At 40.0% G+C, this 26,917-nt stretch overlaps 1 protein-coding gene across 6 annotated transcripts in view; it reads left to right on the top strand.

Annotated features, from left to right (window-relative positions):
- The window catches only part of LOC132402708 (alpha-actinin-2-like), a 104,058-nt gene that overhangs the window by 27,485 nt on the left and 49,656 nt on the right, over positions 1–26,917 (top strand). For 2 of the 6 annotated variants that reach the window (XM_059985670.1, XM_059985665.1), the window contains exons 2-10: positions 5,504–5,618; positions 7,477–7,596; positions 8,838–8,924; positions 10,399–10,486; positions 13,559–13,637; positions 18,255–18,336; positions 20,564–20,649; positions 24,514–24,606; positions 25,457–25,687. In XM_059985670.1, the coding sequence (XP_059841653.1) occupies positions 5,504–5,618; positions 7,477–7,596; positions 8,838–8,924; positions 10,399–10,486; positions 13,559–13,637; positions 18,255–18,336; positions 20,564–20,649; positions 24,514–24,606; positions 25,457–25,687 (981 nt within the window). Of the gene's footprint in view, positions 1–5,503; positions 5,619–7,476; positions 7,597–8,837; positions 8,925–10,398; positions 10,487–13,558; positions 13,638–18,254; positions 18,337–20,563; positions 20,650–21,243; positions 21,330–24,513; positions 24,607–25,456; positions 25,688–26,917 lie in introns of those variants that run through there. The other 4 variants (XM_059985669.1, XM_059985666.1, XM_059985668.1 and 1 more) reach the window with 4 other exon arrangements.

Below are 26,917 nucleotides of genomic sequence, written 5' to 3'. Positions count from 1 at the left end.
TCTCCAGTTGTATTCCAGTGATTTTTGTAATCAAATTAATGAGCAACCTGCCACACCCATTTTGTTAAAAATTATGGGCTTAATAAATTAGATTTTGTGTTATGTGACTTTAGTCTTATAAAATGAATAAGATGAATCTTATAAAAATTACATCAGACTCGGGAGTTACTTGGGGCAGAGGTTGCGAATAAATGTGATTAAAATGCTTCTGAAACCTTGTGCAAGGCTTTCTCTTCTGTTCTATTCAAAGTCCCTCTCTCTAGATGTCCTTGTTCTTATTTTACTGGTGTCGGTTTCATCGATGTCTCTTCATTTTCCAGTAGGATTTTCCTCATTCTTACAATTTTGCTCTTTTTGTCTTCACTCTCACCCCCATCAACTTTTAAATTTTTTGAGTGTTGGAAAGAAGCAGGTTTCTTAATCTTTAAGTTACAACTTTTGGACAGTGGATGAAAGGGTCCATGCTATTTTAAAATCATTTCACAATTAACTCCATATAGATTTGTCAAAGATGTCTGATATTGATTCAAAGTTTAATGACCTAAGATGGGAGCCATCTCAATTATAGTCCGTTAATGCAGAATAATATTCTGAAACATGTTAGAAAGCAAAAGGTTGGTGATTTTTGTGGAGCATAAGATGGAAACCATCATGCTGGAAATATATAGAAACAGGTCTGACCAGCGAGTCATATGTGCTGTTAATTCTGCATAATGGAATTGACTGGTTGATTTCTAACAAGACTGTTTGAATATTTAGCAGTAAGATTAACTTTTCCGGGAAATTATCATCAAGATGCAATTATGCAAAATTAGGAAATGTGTACTAAAGTTAACAAGGAATTAAGACTGAGCAAGGTGGATTTAGAAAGAATGTTTCTTCAGCAGTTTGACATATGAAATATGATTTCTATTGTCTCGAACAATCCCAGGGAAGCAGAAACTTGACCGGAGTTCTTCCTTCCCCATAAGTTGCCAAGTTTATTGATGTAATACTTAATCATGATTGATATTTGGATTAGTATATCAGCCTCATGGGTGTGATGTGATACTTTGGTTCTTTGTTCCAACATGGCATTCTGTTTCTTTGGCAGACTGTGAATGCCATACATCCTCTTCTGGCTCTGAGACATTGGCTGGGAATGTACTGAGGGATACACTATGCAATTGGATATGTTCCTGCAGTGGACACAGGCCTGCTCTTTGAATGTTGAGAAGGTGGGAGGGCGTGTTCTAGGACATCATGCTTTGCCAGTCTAGGCGTCTGAATGGATTACGACCTCAAATTGAAACCTGTGATGTTGTTTGTGCTGGAACGTTTTCCAGCTGAATAGAGGTTTTACAATTGGCATAACAAGGTGATAGTCCTTTCCTGCCTTTCATGTAAACACTCAATCTAATACCACGCCACTGCTGAATTCCACAATGATGTCCTAAAGAGCTATCTGGAAAATCTTGCTCATTATCACTTTAATACCACTGCTGCTTTCAAAACCCTTCATATTTTATGCTCAAGGTTGCAGTCCTTTGTTGTGAAGAAATATTCTAGAATGTGTCAGAAAGCCAAATGTTGGGTGCTGTTATAAAGAGGATCAACAAATGTACATGTCACACTTTTTTGTGTCCACTTCAAAGTATTTGGACAAGAGATTGGGGATATATGACTTCTGGACTTCTGAGAACTCTCTTTCTGCTGCAGAGATACAAAATTAACAAAACATAAATAAAATCATATTGGAAATCTGAAACGTGAAGAGAGAATCACTCAAGAGGTCAGCCATTATGGCTAGCCCAATGTTTGTGCGGTGTAGTGGCCCAAGAAGCACCCAATGTGATGCTTCAAAGCTGCGGAGGGCAGAGTTCAGTCCCAACCTTGGGTGCTGTCTGTGTGGAGTCTGCATGCTCACTCAATCTCTCTAACCTTGTGCATTTCTCCTGGGTGCTCCAGTGTATTCTCACATTTCAAAGAATTGTGAATTGGTACGGTCATCTTTGAGGCCCACCGTTGGTCTTGGTGGACCATGGATATTGCATCGTAACTGTCCATGGAGAATAAGCTGTTGCCCTTGCAGCAGGCTCCCTGCTGCTGATGAATCCAAAGAAATGGCAGAGACTGATACAGCGGCCAACTGTAAATCTCGTATTGTCTTAAAATCTTCAGCACCTTCCTTGAGTTTCGGGATGTATATTGTATACACTTCTTCGACTTTGAATGTACCTATTGATCTACCAACTGAAACATGGGCCTAGTACATTGCGCAGTAAATTTTTTCATTATAAACTCATTAACATCAGCCTCTTTCAATACACTATTGAAATTGTTGACTTTATTGAACAATTGAGATTAGCTTCTCCCAATGGGAGTTTGATTTCTCCAGTTTAGAAGAAACCATATCATGAAAATTGTGTTCATTGCACTGACTGTAAAGAAGTCAAAGTGAATCTGCTTGATCAGGAAGAAATATGTCGAGTTTGGAGGGTTAGGAGGAAAGTCAAAAGAGATGTTGCTTTTCCTGAGGTTAGATGGGAAGTGCCATAAAAAGAGTTTATGACAACGGAAGAGTTCACCAGCAAGTCCCAGAGCACTTTTTTTTATTCCTGACCCAACTATTTCCAGTATTTTATTTCTTCAGAGTTCCAGTATCTTTAGTTTTATTCATTTTCAGCCCTAGAGGTCACAGTGCTTTCAGAATATCAGAATGGGAGGGGAAAGAATTTCTGGAGGAGTCACCTTATGATAGTAACAGATTTTATGGAAGAATAATGTAGAAGGCGAGAACATGGGGATTCCTTTCCTTGATCTCGGAGTGAGGAGAGCAGGAGAATGCAGAAGTATGGGAGATGGAGCAGCTGTAATTGAGAGCTATATCAAAAGCATTGCTGCAGAAGGTATCTTTATCAGAACGGATGGGACAAAACTGGAGAAACTGGTGAATGAAATGGAAATCTTGTAGGAAGAAGTGCCAAGATATCAAAGGGACATTTTGGCTGTTGGTCACAATCCCATTGGATGGGCATAGCAAATACAAATTACCGCTTTCATTTTCAAAGCTGAGGTCCATTTGACTTCTCATATTTTTGATTTATAATTGAGTGCATTTAAAAGAAAATTGTTCAGTGTGGGAAGTTAGGCCAGGTTAAAGATGGTGGTGTTGGAGCCTGGTGAAGCCTTTGCACAACGCAAAAGTGAAGGGCCTTCAAGTCATTTGGTTATGGGATGGAATTGTGAAAGGAATGGATATACAAGGTAAAAACAACACAGAATTAGAAAACTAGAACTGACAAAGTGTCAGATATTACAAGGGATCACAGGTCTAACTGTGTTGAGACTCAATAAGGAGAGAAACATTATGGGAAGGAATGTGATTGGTGGGACAAGAACAGGCTGAAATAATATCCTCCATAATCTTGGAGGGGGTAATAATGAGTAGTATTTGGTTGGAGACCAAGGACTGGGGGGATGATCTCCAGATGAGATGATGTCCATGACTGGGACATGGTGGCCAATGCTCACTGGGATATGGTGTTTAGGGTAGCGTGAGGAGGTGTAAGAGAGCTGACATCCAGTCTGAGGTATTTTGCCAAATAAAAATAGCATCAACCATGTCAGCAGGTTTGATAATATTGTGGTTGTCGGTCTGTGAGCATTGTATTGCATTTTAGAGGGAAGAGCGGGAGGTTATAGTTTGTACAAGCAGTGGAAATCTGGAAGTAATCAATGTCATGCTGAAAGTTGGTGGATTTATTCAGTGATAAAAGAAGCCAGTAGATGATATTCAGGTTGATCAGGGATTTGGAAATTGAGAGATGAGTTCACAATCTGAAATAATGTTCCTGGCCCAAGAAATAGTGACAGAAAGTGATCTCAGCAACATGCCAGACTGAATTCATTAGGGGAGGGGTGCAGGGAGATGAAGCAGAGACTTCTGCTGAGGAATGATTCTTTGGAATCAGAGAGGATGATCAAAGTGGTGGTGAAAGCACAGCAAAGCAGAAGGCCTTGGTGGAGGATTTCAAATGCATCAGTATATGTTCATTAACTTTGCCTTATTTTCCTTCCATTATGGAGGCACATGATAAAGTAGGCGACAGTCAGCATGGTTTCCTTAAGGGAAAACCTTACCTGGCAAATGTGTTGGAATTCTGAGAAGAAATAGCAAGCAAGATAGAACTGGTGCATATTGTGTTCTTGGATTTTCAGAAGACCTTTGACAAAGTGCTACACATGAGGCTGCTTAACAATGCCTATGGTATTACATGAAAGATATTAGCATGGATAAAGCAGTGGCTGATTGCAGGAGACCGAGTGGGAATAAAGGGAGCCTTTTCTCTTTGGCTGCTGGTGACTAGTGGTGTTCCACAGGGGTCAGTGTTGGGATCAATTCTTTGTATGTTATCTCTCAGTGACTTGGATGACAGAATTTATGGCTATGTGGCCAAATTTCTGGATGATACGAAGTTAGATGGAGAGGCAGGTAGTTTTGAGGAAGTAGAGAGGAGATTATGAGAACGGGCAAAGAACTGGCTGATAGAGTACAGTATTGGGAAGTGTATGGTCATGCATTTTAGTAGAAGAAATAAAAGGGTGGACTGTTTACTAAATGGAGAAAAAATTCAAAAATCTGAGGTGCAAAGGGACTTGTGCAGGATTCCTTAAAGGTTAATTTGCAGGTTGATTCAGTGGTGAGGAAGGCAAGTGCAATGATAACATTCATTTCTTGAGGACTAGAATATGAAAACAAGGATGTCATGTTGAGGCTTTATAAGGCACTGATGAAACCTCACTTGGAGTATTGTGAGCAGTTTTGGGTCCTTGATCGAAGAAAGTGCTGACATTGGAGAGTGTTAAAAGGAGGTTCACAGAAATGATTCCAGGATTGAATGGCTGGAATATGAAGAGTATTTGATGGCTCTGGACTTGAATTCTTCTGGAATTCAGAAGAATGGGATGGGGCGGGGGTGGCCTAATTGAAACCTATCGAATTGTGAAAGGCCTCATTAGGGTGGATGAAGAGAGGATGTTTCCTATGGTGGAGGAGTCTAAGACCAAAGGGCACAGCCTCAGAATAGAAGGGTAACTTTTCAGTGTGGAGAAGAGGAAAAATTTCTGTAGCCAAAGAATGGTGAATCTGGAATTTGTTGTCACAGGCAGTTATGGAGGCTAAGTCATTGGGTATATTTAATGCAGAGGTTGATAGGTTCTTGATTACTCAGTGCATGAAGGGATACAGGCAGAAAGCAGGAGATTGGGCTGAGAGGGAAAATGGATCAGTCATGATAAAATGGTGGACCAGACTCGATGGGCCAGGGGGCCTAATTCTGCTCCTATGTCTATGGTCTAATGGTTGTCCTATTTAAAAAAAAAAAGCTGGACACAATAAAGCAGGATATTAATTCTATTGCTTGAACTTTACTTTCAGAAATTCAGTCCTGAGAACCAGTTACTGCATTGTTCTTCAAAACAACGCAGTCATCATGTAAAAAGAATTTTCATTTTGTTTCAGACTTTCACTGCTTGGTGCAATTCACATTTGCGGAAAGCTGGCACTCAGATCGAAAATATTGAAGAAGACTTCAGGAATGGCCTTAAACTTATGTTGCTTTTGGAAGTTATTTCTGGTAAGTTGAGTCAAGTTTTCACCCCTTGATCTTGGTGATTTGGTTCATTTCTCTTAAGGGAAATTTTTAAAGTGAAATTTCACTTTGCATCCCCAACCCCACCGGCTTCTCTTTGGAGTGATTCAGCACATAACAGTGTATATTAAAATCAGGTTCAATCACCACCTTATGTTGTGAAATTTGTTAATTTTGTGGCAGTAATGCAATGCATTACATGATAAATATAGAAATTGGATGGCAGAGGGGAAGAAGTTGTTCCTGAATTGCTGAGTGTGTGCCTTCAGGCTTCTGTACCTCCTTGATGGTAACAGTGAGGCAGGGGAACAGTTGGTTAAACCTCCAGCTCTTCATCCCTATACATTTTCGCTGAATTTCTGAAGAAGGTAAACTGCAGCTTAAATTTGATACTTCAACCACTTAAGCAGTCTGCATTCACTCTGAATTCACAGCAGGTACTTGTTTGAAGACCAAAAAGCTGTATTGCCTCATGAAACAAACACAGCAAAAAGTTTATGGGCTATTAGGAAAGGAGAGAAAAATGTTTACTCTCTTATGTATTTATAAAGTGTTCTTTAAGCAATGGAATTTGAGACTTGAAAGGAAAGAAGGTTTTTGTTGAAGTGCTCTGAGGATGTAGTGGAACTGTGCATCCAAGATAGGTTTCAAATGGAGATGGGTCATTCTACTTGGAGGGACATCGTTCAATGTGATCATGCAGTTGTATTTTTATGAAAATTCATTGTCATGCACACGCACACTTCATCTCATTCCTACCATTACACCGGTTGACACCAATAATGGTTCCTCCTGTGTAGTTTGTTATTTTCTATTTCAGATTTGGTTTGTGGCCCAAGATTTAATGTCTCCTATTTAAGGTGTCTGAAAGTCTTCCACATTTTATTGATATCTCAACAGACTCTGGTTATATCTGTGCTTGCAGAAGGCTTAAATGTATTAAAAACAAAGAAAACCTGCAACACAATACAGGTCCTTCGACCCACAATGCTGTGTCGAACATGAGCTTATTTTAGAAATTACCTAGGGTTACCCGTAGCCCTCAGTTTTTCTGACCTCCGTGTACCTATCCAGGAGCCTCTTAATATTTTTGAGGTACTTCATCATATTTAATGCTACTTTCTATCATTCATTCTGTTTACACATCTAGATTGGCAGTTTGTGTTTTTTTTTCATTTATTCAGTCCTCTAATTAGTTGATAATTATATTTCTTTAAAACTGTGTCATTTCTGAGCCTGAACATCCGAGAAGTGAGCAAGACACTAATTAGGAAGTCACTTTAGCCTCAAATTTTGTTGCCCTTCTGTTTTAAGGAATGGCTTGAAGAAAATGAGAAGGCCTCGGCACTTAAACAGAAAGGTTCCTAGCACATTTTAAATCTTTTTCCATCACCCTGAATCCCCACCACCCAGGTCATGCTCTCTTCTCGCTGCTGCCATCAGGTAGAAAGTACAAGTGCCTCAGGACTTGCACCACCAGGTTCAAGAACAGTTAATACCCCTCATCCATCAGGCTCCTGAACAAAAGGGGATAACTTCACTTGCCTCTTCATTGAAATGTTCCCACAACCAATGGACTCACTTTCAAGGACTCTTCATCTTATGTTCTCATTATTTATTGCTATTTATTTATATTTACATTTGCACAGTTTGTTATCGTCTGCACTCTGGTTGAATGTCCTAGTTGGGTGGTCTTTTATTGATCCTGTTATTGTTACTATTCTACAGATTTGTTGAGTATACCCACAAAAAGATGAACCTCAGGGTTCTATATGGTGACATACAAATACTTTGATAACAGCATTTACTTTGAACTTTGAGTTATGTTTCTTTATTTCTGCAGGTGAACGCCTCTCGAAGCCAGACCAGGGCAAGATGCGGTTCCATAAAATCGCGAATGTTAACAAAGCTCTGGACTACATAGCTGGCAAAGGAGTAAAACTCGTATCAATTGGTGCTGAAGGTAATTTGATTGGAAAGGTTTAGCTTCTGTAAGATCAACCTCGAGAATGAGTGCCCAATAACAGGACTACTGAAGAGACCGCTAGGAAAAAGTAATCCAAGAAATTTTCAGCCTCTACTCCTATCTCCTCAAATCACAATACTCTGGCTTGCATTCAGCACGTAAGGGACGTCTTCCCATCTTTGGGATTGAATCCCATTCCAATTTATTGACTGAACTGTGGGAGCTAGCCGGTTCCCTGCCCTTACTGACAGCAAGTTACAGGCAGTTTCATTTCCGATATCACACCAAGAGGATCTGAATTACACCCAAATCCCAATTTGGTTTGAACCTGTGGTTACCAGAACCAGTACGCAGAGCAAATGTTCTTCATGCCCAGTTGAGAGCAGTAGTAATTGTTTGGCTATTACACTTTCTGCTCCCACAGTACTACTCACTTATTTGTACAGACGCAATATGATTTTCATGTTGTCTTGTTCTGAATCTGCAGCAGAAGTACTTTGTAATTTCACATTTTTTCTTGCACTTGATGGCTGGAGTGTTGTTTAATAGTCAAGACTTGTGAGATTCACGTTGATTATTGTTGGAGCTCCAGTATCTGAATGAAGTGAAACATCTATTAAGAATTTTGATGAATGTTCCTCAAGAGGACCACAGCCTTGTCATTGGGTTTGGAGGCTCGCATGCCTCAATATCCTGGTCAGCTACATTGGCTGGAGCAGGGCTTTATGCTTTGGCTCTTAGTCGGATCAAAGAGTAGAGTCCAGACTAAGAGTGGTCCACTGTTCCACCAGGTTCGGTGGGGGTGGGCAGGGGATCTCTGTTCAGGACTAACAACCCTGACTGGTAAAACAAAATTGTTGCGGAAACAGCAATGAAGAATCCTTCGACATCTGAGTGCGACAGTATTCCTGAGTCTCATCCCGGGACTTGGATGACTGACAGTCATGAAAACCAAGATGAAGAAAGCCATGAACACCACCAGAGGTGGAGGATCTTAATTTGCTGCCCTGAACTCCAGCAGCGTAATGGGTAGTAAGTAACGGTGATGAAGGTGCAATTACCTGGATCATCATCTCTGATTTTCTTTGCACAGATGATTTTGAATAGTTGAGTGTTTCCAGCACTTTTTGTTTTATCTCATTTATTTTAGTTTTACTCTGACATTAAGATCTTTATGCTGAATGGTGTGAATTTATATAACGATTGTCAATTCTACTAACGGGCTGGTTCTATTTTAGAAATAGTCGATGGGAATGTAAAGATGACACTGGGAATGATTTGGACGATCATCCTCCGTTTCGCTATTCAGGATATTTCTGTAGAGGGTGAGTGAAAAGACTGTCCATCGAATACACCATGTTCTATGTCTCTGTGCTGTATGACTATGAATTCCAGTGATCTGGATGATGAAGCAGTTCACTGTATCAGTAAATTTGCGGATGACACCAAGACTGGGGGTGTAGTGGACAGTGAGGAAGACCATCAAAGCCTGCAGAGGGATTTGGATCAGCTAGAAAAATGGGTTGAAAAATGGCAGATGGAATTTAATGCAGACAAGTGCGAGGTTGTTGCACTTTTGGAGGACCAGCCCGGGTAGGTCCTACACATTGAACGGTAGGGCACTGAGGAGTGCTGTAGAACAGAGGGATCTGGGAATACTTCATTGAAAGTGGGGTCACAGGTAGATCGGGTTGTAACGAAAGCTTTTGGCACATTGGCCTTCATAAATCTATGTATTGAGTACAGGAGTTGGGATGTTGTGTTAAAGTTGTATAAGATATTGGTGAGGCTTACTTTGGAGTATTGTGAACTTTTGGTCACCTACCTCGAGGAAAGATGTAAATAAGTTTGAAAGAGTCCTGAGAAAATTTAAAAGGATGTTGCTGTGATTGGAGGATCTTAGTTATAAGGGAAGACTGAATAGCTTAGAACTTTATTCTTCAGAACATAGAAGATTGAGGGGAGATTTGATAGAGGTATACAAAATTATGAGGAGGTATAGTTTTTTTTTCTACTGAGGTCATGGGTTAAGAGCAAAAGGTGAAATGTTTAAGGAGAACATGAGGGGAAACTTCTTCACTCAGAGGGTGGTGGGAGTGTGGAGTGAACTGCCAGCACAAGCGGTGGATGCGATTTCGATTTCAACATTCAGGAGAAGTTTGGATGGAAGGGATACAAAGGGCTATGGTCCAGATGCAGGTTGATGGGACTAGACAGTTTAAATGGTTCGGCACAGATTTGATGGGCTGAGGGACATGTTTCTGTGCTGTGTGTCTCTATGACTATAGGGGATTCAAGTCAGAATGCCAGAGGCAGGAACTTGAAGGGTTTGGAGAAAGCTCCAGATACAGGGAAACGTCCAGCCATGAAGGAATTTGAAGATGAGGAAAGGGAATTGTAATTTGAAAATGAAGGAAAGGAATTGCTCTCTTTTGAGTCGCTGCTGCTAACATTTGGTGGCAAAGGCAGAGCCCATTTCAATGTCACTGACTCCCATGATAACTTGGTTTCACATTGTTGTTGTGCTGAGAATGACAACAGTGTTATTAAATCATTTTCCAGTTTGAAATTGATCTTTGCTGCAGTTTCACCTGCAGGGGAAAACGCAAAGATAATTACAATAGAAATCCTCAAAACTGTCCAAAGCACCTATTTCTGATCACATATAATGTGTGTTCCTGATGGGGAGAGGGCTCTGCCCATCTTCATGTAATTCCCCACCTTTTTATACCATCTGCTGTCTGTCTCATCGATGGAACTTGTCCTGGTGTCCCCTTAAAAACGGACTTTTCTCCATAGAAACATCTGCTAAGGAGGGCCTACTCCTCTGGTGCCAGAGAAAGACTGCTCCATATAGGAACGTAAATGTGCAGAACTTCCACACAAGGTAAGTCATGCTCAGTATAGAATGCCAATTACAAGTTATAATTATCGTGCTGGAAGCATGAACACAGAATTGTGCATTCACAGCACATAATGTTCTGACTGTGATTGGGTACGGGGCAGTGAAGTTTTCGAGTATATTCCTGTGTGCACACTCTGATTGCAGAGGAGATTAAATCATTTCCATGTGATTTTATTTTTAGTATATAAACAAAATGGCTGGCATTGCCTGTTCAGTGCTACTTTTGACTCATCTCAGGAGAATCTGGACCAGATTGTACTGGGAGTCACCACTGCTGGGACTGATCCATCCAGTGCAGCCTTTGATTGGGACTTCCAGTGTCTTTTACTAACCTTTTCATTCTTCAGGCTCTCCACCTCCTTGCTGCTCTCCCAACTCTGAGTCTTAAGCCACAATCCCATGACTGACAACTCGGTAAACGCTGTCCTCAAACAATTTTTGACTGCCCATCGGTGTTAACTTGCTGTCTCCCAATCCCATCATTTGTTGAAACAGGGATTCATCACTTTGCCTCAGACTCAGAATCAGGTTTATCATCACCAGCATGTGTAGCGAAATTTGTTAATTTAGCACCAATTCGATTGTTAACACCGATTCATCACAGTGTTCTGCTACTGTCGATTTCTCTACAAACCCATGAGGAAGCTCAAATGGCAGCTTGCGTGGGTCAAAGGTGACCTGGGACTCGGGCCGGCTGGTGTTTCCAGGACTCCCTGTGAATGCAGAGCTGCGTATTTCAACAAGACGGGGTGCACAGTGGAAAATGGCATCAAAGAGCACAGGAGGTGTATCCATTTGGGTTATACTGAGAAATTGGCAGTAGCAAAACATTAAAATAGCAATGGCCATGGGATTGACTTTGGCACAAGACTACTGCGTCATGCCAGTGGCTTTTGGGACTGTCTGGTGAAGGAAGTCAATGAAATAAAACTAGAAGAAAATTTTTTAACAAAGACGAAGGCCATGTTCTAAGTAAGAACTGGAATTCAATTATAGACAAGGTAGGAAAGTAGAAACTTGATTGGATGAAGACTAACCAATCAGGAGGAATGGATGATGGGGATATAAATACCACCAGGCTAGACATGCCCTGATGAATTTGACAGAGTTTGACATCGAAACATTGGTTAAAATCAGTACCTGTACCCAGTTGGAAGCCCAAAAAGAGTTTATTCGTCATATACGCTGGGAAAGCACAAGATCCTTTTTCATTCTTCTATGATTCTCCAAAAAAAATGTACTTAGTCTGTCTGTCCTTGGACTGATAGGATTTAAGGAAATAGTACATATAGAGAATCAAGTCTAATGGAAGTTTTAGAAATGCATAATAATAATTTTTTATATCTTGGAATTTACAGGGCATGCATCCGTTTGAAGTTGATGCATGATTGTGTCCTCATCTTCTTACTCCATAATATAGCTTTGCTTTGAACCTGCTGCAGAGTACAATCCCAGTATCAGCTGTCAAAGTGCAAAATTAGAGAACGCTTAGTACAACTGTGCTGAGGTTTGGAATAGCATAACCTTGGGTTCTGCATATCATGTCCTCTTGCAGGCAATGCAGTGGTGTGGTTTCTGGAATGAAGGGACTCGTGCATTCCCCTAGTTCTGGATTCTCTCACCAGAGGACGCAACCCAATGACATCTTCCTTGCTGAACCCTATCAATGTTACTGAACAAAATCACTGCTTGTTCTTTTAAGCCACAGACAGCGTAAGATCTGTTTACTGAATAAATAGTCAATAGGCCTATTTTGTCTGGAGTGTAAAAGTACAAGAGGCGATTTTGTACTTTCCAATGTAATTCTGAGGTAGAGGGGGAATGGCTTGACAAGGTAGATGCTCTGTTAATCTGCCTCTTCAGCTGAGATTAATTGGAATAAGGGGCATACACTTGGAATAAATGGTCATCCAATCATAACTGAGCTGAAGGAGGGGCTCTTTCTTCTGGGCTGGTGAACTTTGAAAATCTCTACCCATGGAACTGTTCTGCTGAATATAAAATATATTTGGATTGTAGACTGCTGGGTAATGGGGGAGAGTGGGAGGGAATGGACCAGAAAGTGAAGTTGAGGTCAAAATCAGATCAACTATGATCCTAGTGCATAGTTGTGCAGGTTGTGGATGATCTACAACCTGTTCCCCTTGACCCTTTGTTGCTCTTTCCTTCTCATTTCACAGATTTGTAATTGAGTGGTAATATTTACAACTTTGTCGACTGTTAGGTTGATGCCTAACAGTCAATGATAGGAGGATATAATTGTGCCAATGATAGGAGGATATAATAAACCAATATGTTTCAAAGTTACTTAATTACTATTTGCCTGGGCTCCCGTATGTTTCCCCCACGCACTTGGGAAGTTCCTTTTACTATGGATTGTCTTACTGAAACAATTAAGACCCAATGAAAGCACAGCTGTATGAACCTGTGATCTGTTGGGTTTTTGTGTGTAAGGGGAGGTTGGTGGTTTGGTTCTACTGTTGTCGTTCTTTTCTGTGAGTAAGGGGGATTGTTATGTGTCGGGGTTCGGTCATTCTTATTGTGGCTGTCTTTTACTGTGGGGGGGATTTTGAGGTCTGCGAGGTTGTTTCTTGTGCTGGGGGGGAGTTGATTTTCTTGCAACATCCATAGTCTTTCTGTATATAATGGTAAAGACAAATATCAGAGTTGTATTGTACATGTATACTTTCACAATAAAATTAAACTTTGAATCTCCCTAAATGAATATTCAACATTATCAACAAGTACATGGAAGGCTCTTGGTATTTATTTACCTTCCAGTTCAGCTGTTAACTGTCTTGCATTTTCTTTCCTAAAAGTGTGCATTGGAAATTACTTCTTGCTTAATGAACATGTTATAGTTGTATGTTATTATTTTAAAGCTGTTTATTCACATAAATTTGTTCCTTCTGACACACTGTAATAGGAAATCTGTATTGGAATGGATATATAGATTTTTAAACAAATTGGAGGATGCTGGTATAGATCCTCTATTTATTTGAAACTCGATGCTGTAATTTATACTTAAATTCTTGTTTGGTCTCATTTGTAAAGCTGGAAAGATGGCCTTGCTCTCTGTGCGCTCATCCACAGACACCGACCTGACCTTATTGACTACTCCAAGCTGCAAAAGGTCATATGTCTCTCTGTCTGTTAGCATGCTGACGTGCCGTATGTGCTGCTTGCTCTTTATGCATGTCCCGTTGGAAGAGATTGTTTCCATTGGCCAAGCTGGACAACTTTGAATGCTAAGTGAGAAAACTACATAGCCAGCTAAATCTGATTTCCAGAAGTCCTTGGAAATGTGCCATGAATGCTTGTGTATTTTGCTTGTTTATAAATTGTGTTCATCTGCTATGTACTGTATATTTTCTTCAGCTCTTCTTTCATTAATCCATTGGTAGTGGTGATATCACGGCCTCCACGTAGAACAAGCACTAAACTCCCATATTAAACTTTATTCCTCTCACTGTGTCCGTGTGTCTGTATTGATCCGTTCTTAATGCTGCAGGTTGCAGTTAATGTTGTTTGTAACTTGTTGAGAAAACTGGGTCAGATAGTTGCAGAAGTTCATGGGTCTTTCACAGATAAAGTTCACAAATGTAGTTCCGCTGTTTAAGAAAGGAGGGAAGCAGCAAAAAGAAAATTACAGACCTATTAGTCTGACATTGGTAGTTGGAAAGTTATTGGGGTTGATCCTCAAGGACAAGGTTATGAAATACCTCGAGGTGCATGACAAGATAGGCTTCATGGTTTCATGAAGGGAAGATTCTGCTTCACCAACCTATTGGAATTTTTTTGAGGTAGTCTCAAATAAGATTGACAGGGGAGAGGCTGTGGATGTTGTGTATTTGGATTTTCAAAAGGCCTTCGATAAGGTGCCGCATAAGAAGCTGCTTAATAAGGTGAGAGCCCATGGAATTACAGGAAAGATATTGGAATGGGTGGAGCATTGGCTGATAGGCAGAAAGCAAAGGGTGGGAATAAAGGGATCCTATTCTGGTTGGTTGCCAGTTACTAGTGGTGTTCCGCAGGGGTCGGTGTCAGGGCCTCTTCTTTTTACACTGTATATCAATGATTTAGGTTATGGATTAAATGGTTTTGTGGCTAAGTTAGCGGATGACACCAAGATAGGTGGAGGAGCAGGAAGTGTTGAAGAAATGGAAAGGTTACAGAGAGTCTTGGTCAGTTTAGGAGAGTAGAGAAAGAAATGGCAGATGAGATACAATTTTGAGAAATGTACAGTTGCACATTTTGGAAGAAATAACCAGGCAGATTATTATTTAGATGGGGAGAAAATTCAAAAATTGGAAGTGCAAAGGGACTTGGGAGTCCTCATGCAGGATTAACCACCAGGTTGGATCGGCAGTAAGGAAAGCGAATGCTATGTTGGCATTCATTTCAAGAGGAATAGTGTATAAGAGTAAGGAGGTGTTGATGAGGCTCTATGTGACACTGGTGAGACCCCATTTGGAATACTGTGTGCAGATTTGGGCCCTGATCTTAGAAGGGATGTACTGATGTTGGAGAGAGTGCAGAGAAGAATTACAAGGATGATTCCTGAAATGCAGGAGCTAACATATGAGGAGCGTTTGTCGGTTCTTGGACTTTATTCATTAGAGTACAGAAGAATGAGAGGGAATTTAATAGAAACATTTTGAATGTTGAAAAGTTTGGACAAGAGTAGATGTGGCAAGGCTGTTTCCCTTGGTGGGTGAGTCCAGGACAAGAGGCCACAGTCTTAGAATTAGAGGGTACGCATTTAAAACAGATGAGAAATTTTTTTTTAGCCAAAGGGTCATGGATTTATGGAATTCCTTGCCACATACAGCTGTGGAGGCCTGATCACTGAGGGTGTTTAAGGAGGAGGTAGGTATCTAATTAGTCAGGGTATCAAGGAATCTGTGGAAAAAGCCGGAAATTGGAACTAGATGGAAGAATAGTTTAGCTCATGGTGGAGTGGTGGAGCAGACTCGATGGGCCAAATTTCCTACTTCTGCTCCTTTGTCTTGTGATCTTGTGATAAAATGGAGAGTTACTTTAAAATAGAAATAAAAATTAATACAAAGTAACTAACTATTAGAAATGTACCTGTGGATGTTATGGATTTGGAGAACTATTAGTTTTAACAAAAACTTAACACCAAAGACTTTTCTCCCTAAGGCTATTTTCTGCAGGGTTCTTTCTATCTGAGGTTTTGTTTTTGACTGATTGTCAATAGGGTATACCATATGTAATGTGTAACGTATTTAAATTTAGCATTTGGAGATCCTTAATTTGTTTTCCCAGAAGAAGGCAATGGCAAACAATTTCAGTAGGATTTGCCAAGAACAATCATGGTCGTAGACATGGTACATGGTACATGATGATGATGATGCAGCATACGTTTTTAATGTTTGCTGAAAGCTTGGCCTTGCACTTAAGGATTTACCAAATGATATTGGTCTAGAGAAGAAGCAGAAAGTTGAGATATTTACTTTGGTCATTGTTAAGTGCATTTCCCATTACTGTCCACCATGAGAACTTAAAGGATGATCTGAAAACCAAACATTGTCAAGTGTTGTATACAGATCGATAGTTCTGAAGTAAAGCTGCTTACTTGTGGAGTGGTTGGGGCATTTTGTCCTGCTTTTAAGGCTTTTGCCATTTTCTAGTGAAAGAGTTTAGAACCTTTCTTCTGCTCATTTCTCTAGTTTGGAGGGCAATGTTTCATCCAGTCAAACCTACTGTGGCTCACCAGAGTCCTCCTGTCCTGGGCCACGGAGGGCTATGTGAGAGAATGGTTGCCTACCCTGGGATCTGGTTTTTTGACCTCAAAAGACTTCATAGTAAATAGTAAAGTGATGCCTCGGTAATGTAGCGGTCAGACTTCAGAGTTCAATTCTGGTGTCCTCTGTAAGAAAGTTTGTACGTACTTCCTGTGTGTACGTGCGTTTCCTCCAGGTACTCTGGTTTCGTCCCACAGTCTAAAGACGTACCAGTTAGTGAGTTAATTAGTCATTGTAAATTGTCCTGTGATTAGTCTGGGGTTAAATTGGGGGGTTGCTGGATGGCATGAGTTCCGAGTTTTATCTCTAAATAAAACAAAAAGTAAATACATTACTTTCAGTGGGGATCAATTGCCTTTTGCCTTGAGTAAAGCTTCTTGAGTCAGTGTCTCAAGTTTGAGGATGAGCAGTTGTTGCAAAAAATAGCAGAAGGCTTCATTAATGAAAATAATGCTCACTCACTCCAGTGAGTGATGGGATCTGTGCCCATTTGGCCTCCTGCTAAATGAATAGCTTCCAATTGTATTTTGGGCCTGTAGTGATGAGGGTGATACTTCTATGCTGTTAATGATGTTGCCAAATAAAGGCCAATGAAATCACTATCTTTGTGCTTAAATTAATGACTGTGCTGCATTGCTGCCCATAGGTAAATTAACAAGCCAGAGTAATTGAAGTTAAAAAATAAAAATTCAACTACCTTTTCTCTCTGCTTTTTTCTAATGCTGTCTTGTTTATCAATTGCCTACCTTAAAGAGTTTTGTTTCTTATGGTATCAATTTTCTTGCTGCTATCCTCTTTATTCTCTCACTGCATGCTTGCTCATCTGTCCTGGTGCTGCACTGTGACTGTTGATTTGCACACGTGCATGTAGTTAGAACGGGTGAACATGTAATGCCTTCATTTGCATACAAGGACTGATCTTATTATATGTGACAAGCTGTGTGTGGTACTTAACCTGCACCTGCCTTTGAATATCGCAAAATATGCTTTAATATTAATGCATGTTATAAAAGCAAATTAAGAAAAATCTGGGTTGATATTGATATTGTACGGTAATATAAATTGGGTGTTTGTCAAACAACCCAGTTCACGTCTCTGGTATTAAATATTTATTAAAGTTAATAGAGGGAATAATGAAAAGTTCGCAGTCATCATTTTTCAGTGTTCTGCAAAGACAAAATCTATGACATGAAGTTTTCGGTTTTGCACCTGAGTACTCGTTGCTGCACACTGCCATTGTGTCCACAGGGTTTAGAAGCCATGCAAGTCTAAATATCAGTTTCAGAAGTGCTAAACCAAGGCAGTTTCATTGTTCTACTGGTGAATACATTGGATATCTCGACTTTTCCCAGGAGCAGAACTTGATTTACTGTTCCATCATAAATACTTAAGAATCCCTAAAGCTATCAACATTCTAAAAATATAATGTCTGTTCCAAACTTGCACCTAATTAATGTGCTCACGTTTTCCTCTGCTACTTTATTTTTTGACCTCATTAAAATTTTCGGTCCTGTCAAAGGAGCCAACGAGATGTCTTATAAAAGTGCTTATAGGTAAACAAAGTTCATTCATTTTCCATTATACTTCAGTTCTGCACTTGGTTTCAGGTACATTGCTCTGCATTTGAAGCTGGCCATTCAGAAGCAAATTTGTTAGCGATAGAAAGTAACCATTACAATTATGTGAAATAATGCTACATTAATTTCCATTGAAATCCTTTATATATACAAGATAATAGATTTCCATTTGTAACCCGACTTTTAAATAATATTGATATCTTGGTCCCTCATGATGTTTGTAATTATCAATCTAAAGGCATCATACCCGGGTTAAGATAGATTACTCAGTTTTAAATTCAATTGATGACTATTAACTACACATAACATTTGGCTGTACACTGTGCCTTGGCAGATGGATGCATTGCAATTTTCTGACGGGTATTTTTGAGTAACAGTCACTGAGTAACTCTCTCCTGTATATAGGATGATGCCCTTTACAACTTGAACCTTGCCTTTGAGATTGCAGAAAAAGAACTGGATATTCCAAAAATGCTGGATCCAGAAGGTAATGAGTTCTCTTGTACAGGGGTTCTCCCTTTCCTCTTGTAACCACTATCTGGAATGCAAATATCAACAACTGTGGGGTAGAAATTGGGCAACGTAGTGACAGAACAGGTGCCAAGCCTGATTTCTTTGGGATTCTCAAATGTGTATTTAAGCCACAACAGCCATCTGCAAAAGGTATTAATTTCAGGATAAAAACTTGCCTGAAGGTTAATTGATCCTTTAAGTTCACAGCATTTGCAGCTAACATCCCTTTTCTTCCACTTTCACCTCAATATGCAGCCTCCCCAAATACTATCGTCTCAGTGGGGGGGGAGGAGTGGATGAACATGATCATCTCATTTAACTTTACATACCAGAATGCCGTCTGGTAGCTCACCCATTCCCTATTCATCTTTGTGGAGGGGGGGGGGGGGTTTACTAATCATCTTTATAGAGTTTGAATGAAAGCAGTTTTCCCCTATAAACTTTTCAATAGTTTTAAAAAGGTTAAGTTTTGAAACCATAATTATTCCCTTAATTTTATTCTGTTAAGTTCTGTAATTTTATTGTTTCAAATACTAAATAAAATATGAGCATGTGAGAGCATAGATATCAAGTGGAGTTCCAGGAAAAATGACAAATTCTGCCAGTTTACTGGTGCATAGGTGATACTATTTTTCAAGTTTCCACCCCATCCCTTTGTACTTTTAAAGATAAGTTTTAAAGTGATGGTGTGAAATTTTAAATCTATAGCAAGGAAAGCAACCAACATTCATAATTTTAAAGTGGGAACAAAGAAGGGACAGATGTTGTTATCTTCTCTGATCTGTATTTCATAACAAAAGCACTTGTAAAGTGAGGGCACTAGGTTACAAAGCTGTAAGCACGAGAGATTCTGCAGATGCTGGAAATCTTGAACAATACACATACAATACTTGAAGGACATAGATCAGACAGCATCTAGAGAGGAACAAACAGTTAACATTTCAAGCCGAGACCCTTCATCAGGACTGAAAGGGAAGGAGGCAGAAGCTAGAATAAGGTGGTGGAGAGGAAGGTGTGCAAACTCTCAGATGATGGTGAGACCAGATGAGGGGGAAGGTAGCTGGGTGGGGGAGGGTGAAGTCAGAAGCTGAGAGGGGATTGGTAGATGACGTGAACAGCTGGAAAAGAGAGAACGTAAGATGAGAGGACAGTGGACTCTGGGAGAAAGAAGGAAGAGGGGAACCCAAAGGGAATAATGGGCAAGTGAGCAAAAGAAAAGTAATGGGAAAGAGGGGAGATATTAGCTGAAGTTAGAAAAACCAATGTTCATACCATCAGGTTGTAGGATACCCAGTGGAATATGAGATCTTGCTCCTCCAACCTAAGTTTGGCTTCATGATGGCAGTTGAGGAGGCCATGGGGTAGCAAAAAAAAAAAATAGGCATGATCTCCTGATAGCAAAAACAATGTGTGGACTCCTTTAGATTGTTGAGACCCAATGCAGATTGAAGAACTATTTATCAAGCCCTTCTGCACTGTCCACCACAAAAGGCAGGACCTCCCAGTGGTTGCCGAGTTCAGTCCAGCTTCCCATTCCCCTTCTGACGCGTCTGCCCATAGATAGTGTTTTAAAAGGATGTGGAAGTAAGGCAGGTGGTTGGAGTTTGTGAAGTGATCCTACTGCCCTCAATCCAGGCACGTGTCCTGAAATATGTTTCTTGATTCATCGTGGAAAAAGTCTAGTCCAGTTTATTGTCATTTAACAATATACATGTATATAATTTATATAGAAATGAGACAATGTTTCTCCAAAGCAGGATATAAAGCACAGTAGTATACAAAACACATAATAACTTATGAAAAAGGACAACAAAAGGGAACTTAGCAAAGTATTCAGAAAAAGTTGCTGATTATTTTCATATTTTGCAGCAATACCTTTAGGCTAGTGTATTAGCAATAAATAGTCTATTCAATAAATTTCTGAGTTTATCATGTTTTTGTTGTAGGGATGGTGTTATTTTTTGCCTTTAGTTGAGATGGAAGGAGCAGTGAACACTGATGTTCTGGTAACAGTTCGTTGTGGTCTTAAACATCTTCCTTTTCAGTGGAAATAAGATTTGGCACTGATACAAATCATCTGCTATTACTCACTGGCTTCTTCAAATGAGCTGGCGATGGTGCCTGATTTTCGTGATCTTTCCTTGTCCAACGTAACAACCTAACTTGATGCTTAGTAAAGTTACAATTTTCTTTCTGTACAGATTTTGTAAATGCAGCAAGACTTGACGAAAGGGCTGTTATGACTTATGTTTCCTGTTACTACCATGCGTTTGCAGGTGCAAGGAAGGTGAGGTCAAAAGCTGTGGGACTTCTGGACACTTGACTTCCAACTTTCTGATTTCTAGCTTCTACATTACCCATTGTTTACTCAGCTGGGCTGCTCATTATTTTTCCCACTTTTCAATAGTTTTAGACTCTGATTTCTGGCATTTTCTTTATTGCCATCTGATCAGTTATCCAATTTTTCGTATACTTCAGCTGTCAGTGTTAATTTTTCCATCTGAGAAATAAAGTCTAATTGTTTGCAGCCATTGGAGGTCTCCTAAAAGGCAGTCTGATGAAGGATGATGCAGTTAACATAATGTCCGAACATGCCAGTTAACCTACCAACGTCATACTGCATTAGTTCTATTGATCATTCAGAATGAAATACAGCCATTGTACAACAGGAGAGACTTTCTTTTAAGAGTCCTCGAAGTTTTATTCCATTTGTTCATTTTAGAGATGGAAGGATTGAGGTGAAAGTATCATTTAATGAACTGTAGTCCTGGTGTGTAATTTTTTAAAAAAACAAAGACTACTATGTTGCACCTTGATTATTCCACCTTTGTTGTCATTCTCTTCCCTTTTTCGTCATTTTATTATTTATCATCCTCACCAGATATTGTGAACACACCAAAACCTGATCAGAGGGCTCTTATGACATATGTTTCCTGTTTCTATCATGCTTTTGCTGGAGCAGAGCAGGTATTTGCTGTGTTGCCTCTGATTTTTGCTGAAATGTATTCCGCTTGTGTCTGCATGCCGTGCTTTACATTGATTCTCCAACCCTGATGTATTATTCATAGAGTTCTTGAAAAATACACCACAGAAATGGGCCATTTGGCCCATCTAGTCTGTGCTGAGCCATTTAAACTGCCTACTCCCACTGACCTGAACCGGGACCATAGCCCTCTATACCTCTACCATCCAAGTTTTGCTTAAATGGTGAAATCGATCTTGCATGCACCACTGGCAGCTTGTTCCCTACTCTCACAATCCTCTAATTGAAGAAGTTTCCCCTCCTGTTCCCCTTAAACTTTTCACCTTGCTTCCTTAACCCATGACTTCTGGTTGTAGTCTTACACAGCCTCAGTGGCAAAAGCCTGCTTGCATTTACCCCTCATAATTTTGATACCATTATCAAATCTCTTCTCAGTCTTCTATGCTCTAAGGAATAAAGTTGGAACCTATTTAATCTCTCCTTATAACTGAGATCCTCCAGACCCAGCAATATCCTTGTTCATGTTCTCTGTACTCTGTCAAACGTCTTTACACCTCCTGTGGGTAGATGTGCATGATTCACATTGACCCCATCATTATTTACATGACAGATAGTTAGTGCTAAAATTCTGGTTGCCAACCCAGCACTTGGTATGTTACTGCAATGCAAGGGAAGAATTCATTTCAGCAGCAAGTACTGTGGGGGTTTTGTTGTGAATGGGGTACCTGCTTTATCAGCTTCGTAGAGCAAGAGATATGAATCAACGTTTTGGTCACTTGTGTCCTCTGTCAGGAAGGCAAAATCTGTTGCGAGCTGAGTTGCGGAAATCAGGGAAGCAGGGTCTGCTGAATCTTTGGTACGACAAGTGTTATCCAGGTGAGGTACTGAAATATATCAGTGCCAAGGAACTGTGTCCCTGTATGACCTCTTAGAAAAGATGGGAGAAGTGAAAAGAATATCAGACATGATGAATGTGATCTGTCTCAGTACAGACACTATTGGCCATTGCGCCTCATTTTCTAATCTACATCCCTGTTAATCTGGACCTCTCACGAAGAGCTTGGCCTTATCATTTTGCAGCTGTGTCCCATAACAGTGATGTTGGTTTTCTGCCCTTGTGTTTGTAGAACATGTCTCAGGCTGTTTTTAATTTTAAATAATGATGGGTCAATATTGCCTGATTTTTAAAGGAATAAACGAGCCAATGCTGGATCTGATCCTTGCGGTTCTTCCAGGATTCAGGAATGATGAGTAATCTTAATTCCAAGATTTCAGCTTATTTTAGAGTAGAAACAAACATACAAATATTAAGCAAACTAAATAAAGAGCTGAGAAATTATGCTATGGGGTGTAAGACCATACAAAATTGTTAGAAAGTACAAATCTTATTAAAAAGCTTTGTCTAAAGAAACAGTGGTTTCAAACATTAAGCTCTTGTGACATTGGACATAAAGCTTTAAACAATTCCAATCTTCATGTCAAGCTTAGAAAATATTGGGATGTTTGTACTGAAGATTGGTTGAGATTGTGGAAGAAATGCAATCTTAATGTGAAAGTCTGGGTCAGCTGACCTTTTAAATAAGCAAAAAAAAACAGATTGTAAATGCAACCTATGCATGGATTTCTCCGACTGTAGGTCAACTTTTATAGGCAACAAGCTCAATCTAAGAATATTTTATTTTCTATCATTGCAGTTTTTCAAAATATACATTTGGTTACATCACATGATTTAACAATAGGTAAAAACAGTTTATATCAGTATGTTGCATTCTCATTAAATATCGTATCACCCAAAGCTTTCTTTCAGACTTCAGTGATTCCCAAGGCTGGTAAAAAATAGAAAAGAGTTGCTTCCTGAAAAGTAGGTCCAATTAATTATTTGTGGTTTAGATTAACTATTAATCTACGGGCTTTAGGCATTGCTATGCAATGCTCTGGATTTCCAGCATCTGCAGAATCTCTTGTGTTATTGGTATACAATGATTTATTTTCAAAAGAGTTGCCCATATTAGGATGAGAATGGATGTACAGAATGGAAAAGTGGAAAGGTAGTGTGAAGTAACAGAGAAGGAAAGGAGGAGAAAAGTGGCAGATATGAAGAGGGAGAGCAGAACTGAGTGGTCTAAGAGAAATTTTTGATATTTCTAATGATTGAAATATTGAAGATTTGAGCGTACTGTGGATAAAAATCAAACACAATACCGATCTTAAAGTCTTAAAGTAGGTATAATGTATAGGAAACCCAGAGACTGAGTTAGACATGTGTCAGATGTGGTACTGGATGAAGACAGAAGGCCGAGCCTCTGCACATCTCAAGTCCCACTGCAGGTTGAGGTGCAACAACAGATCATAGGATGTGAGGTTAGTTACAAGCAGATTTTTTTTTCCATCTTGCCACACGTCCACAGCAGGCCCACTTCACAAGGAATTGGAGATTTAAATTCACTTTAGGGATGAGTTTCAGACCAAGAAAGTCAATATCTGCCTTAAATTAAGTTAGACCTTAAGCCATAAATGAAACTTGTGTGTAATTCCCCCTTCCTACCATCTCTACTTGATGTACTTTCCTTTCTCCCTAGCTACTGTTCCATACAGATACACAAAGGAGCCCCAGTCATTTTGTTACTAATATCAATATTACAGGATCCTAGAATTGTACAGTGCAGAAGCAAGCCCCTTTGGCCTACCATGTCCATGCTACCCATGTTGGACATCTCTGCAAATCCCATTTGCCTGCATTATGACTTCACAGTATTGATTAACAGTTTTGTGTGCTTTAAGCTATTTCAGCATGCTTAACATAATGTTGCACATAATCTTTTCAAACTTCAAAGTGAACCTAAATTTGGATAAATTGATCAATGCAGGGTTTTCTTCACGTTTTGAACTTTAATTATGCTTTTGTTGTTCTCTGCAATGTGAACACTTGCTGCCTGGGAGCATCTTAGCTAAATGATCATTGTCACATGTACCAAAATACAGTGGAAATCATGTCTTGCATACTGTTTCTACAGATCTATTTGTTGCAACAGTGCGTGAAGTTAGTACAAAGTAAAACAATAGTAGTGTAGAATACAGAATTACTTTCCTGAGCAGAGCTGTTCTACCACTTTTCTGTACTGCTCTGTGGGTATGTTTGTGTCTCAAATAGTTTATTTTTAATCGCAGGCTGAGATGGCTGCTAACAGAATTTGCAAGATACTGGCGGTTAATCAGGAGAATGAAAAATCAATGGGAGATTATGAGCAGCTGGCCAGCGAGGTAAACTCAGACTAAATTCAACCTTCCCTCCCTTTTAAGCTACCAACTTGCATGCCTGTAGGAGAAAACCTGAGACATGAAGAATGTGCAAACTCCACATGAACAGCGCTGGAGGTTGGTATTGAACCTGGGTCACTGAAGCTCTACTGGTTTGCACTACTGCATTGCCCTGAGTAACTGTAGATGTTCCATTTGGTGATCTCCCCAGTTGATCACAGAATATACTCGTGTATTTTTTTTTAACACTTTCTCAATAAGAGGGCTTATGCCTGCAATAACAATGCTCAGTGTGAGTGTGAAACATGGACAGTTCAAAAAAAAAAATATCCATGCAATCTCTTCAGAATCATGAGAGCAGAATTAGCAACATGCTGTCCAGTGATTTCAGGTGATGCAAATACCTGTCATTGTCTTAGATATAAGTGGAGAGATGGGGATCTGCCTCCCATTGAGAGCCATTAAGCCATATAATGGGCACAACAAGCCCTTTGGCCCTGCTCATCTGTGTCATCTCAGCTCATCCCATGTGGCCTATATCACTCCAAACCTATCCTTTCGATGCACTGTACCTGTCCAAAAATCTATTAAGTGTTGTACCTGCCTCTACCACTTCCTCTTTAACGGCTCATTCTGGAGACTCTCTATTCTCTGGTTGGAAAAGGTTTCCCAAAAGGTCCCTTTCAAATCCTTCCCCACGTTCTCTTCACCTATGCCATTTAGGTTTAGACTTCCATACCCTGTTTCAATCGGAGGAAGTATCTCAAAGGGATTGCAAAGGTGTTGAAGTCAGACGGTGGCAGGAACTTGTACTGTAATTCTGATTGGTGAGCTGAATTTCTGTCCCCGGCAGCTCCTGCAGTGGATTAAGAGGACCATTCCCTGGCTGGAAAATCGGACCCCGGAGAAGACCATGCAGGCCACGCAGCAGAAGTTGGAGGATTTCCGAGACTATCGCCGTCTGCACAAACCCCCCAAAATCCAAGAGAAGTGTCAGTTGGAAATCAACTTCAACACATTGCAGACCAAGCTGCGGATCAGCAACAGGCCAGCCTTCATGCCTTCTGAGGGCAAAATGGTTTCAGTAAGTCATTTGAAAAGCCATTGTCAGATTTTAGATTTCAGTGTTAAGTTTCAGTCAGGTAGTTTCAGTACTCGTGCCTTCAGAGGACAAAATGGTTTCAGTGAGTCGTTTAAAAAGCCATTGTGAAATTTTCAGTTTAAGGTAGTTGATTAAATTTTGAATGGCCGGTGCATAAATGGCTTTACAGAAAAGCTGCTTGATTTCTCATTATGGCCCATAACAGCATTGTTGTAAGGTTCATACTTTGTTGGGTGGCTGAAGTAGCTGTTTTATTTTGCACAGTGCCAGAGTATCACTAATCCTCACCTTTGTCCATTGAGGCTGGCAATATTTATCAATTGTCATTGAATTGTAGGATTGTTGCAACATTGAAGAAAACAATTCAGCCCATTGTGTCTATGCCAGATCCTAGTCGGCAGATCCAATCTCATCGTAGTCCCTTGTTCTTTATTTCCCTGATTGTTCCTTATTAATACACTCAATAAAAACCAGTGATGGAGAAAACAAAAATATACTGGTTAAGAACTATCAGAAGGCAAGCATTTTATGTTGACCCCTTTTGGAGTTAAGATAAAACTTTATTTATCCTGAAGTAAATTATTGTTGCAGGGTTGTTGGGTCAGAAATAAATACTTTAAAATACAAAGTGCAAACAGTGAGGTACGAAAAGAGTACAAAATATTCATTGAAAAGTAATAGTGCAAAATACAGATGTGGAATGAAACCATATACTTGCATACTTAAGGAGGAGGAGTTGTGTCTTACAGCCACAGGGAGAAAGGATTAAGGTTTGATGATTCAGTGATTTTCACCATCTCAGTAATCTGTTGAATAAGTAACCTCCTGGATTTCAATAACCATTTCTTGTTAATCAGTCCTCTCATTCTTTACAGAAACTCTTGTTTCTGTAAGGATTGTACTCACAGGAGACCGTGAAATCAATGCATTGGGTAGCTGAAATTAAATAGCTATATTGTAAACTGCTTGTTAACATGTTGATGCACCATCAATAACTCTCGGAGACTTGAGGCGAGATATCGGCTTTTATGCGCTGGAAGAGAGCAATCAGCAGCAAGAGATCACCATACGACATCCTGGAGACTGAGGGAGGAGCAGTGCCTCCAATCGCCTTTATACAGGGGTCTGTGGGAGGAGCCACAGGAGCAGTCGGCGGTGGGGGGGGGGCATGTCTAGACAGGTATATGTAGTTCACCACACGTGTAGAACAGC

This window comes from Hypanus sabinus, chromosome 12, assembly GCF_030144855.1.
Source record: "Hypanus sabinus isolate sHypSab1 chromosome 12, sHypSab1.hap1, whole genome shotgun sequence".
Classification (NCBI taxonomy): domain Eukaryota; kingdom Metazoa; phylum Chordata; class Chondrichthyes; order Myliobatiformes; family Dasyatidae; genus Hypanus; species Hypanus sabinus.
Note: the sequence above shows the minus strand (reverse complement) of the source record. Positions and strands in the feature narration are given on the sequence as shown.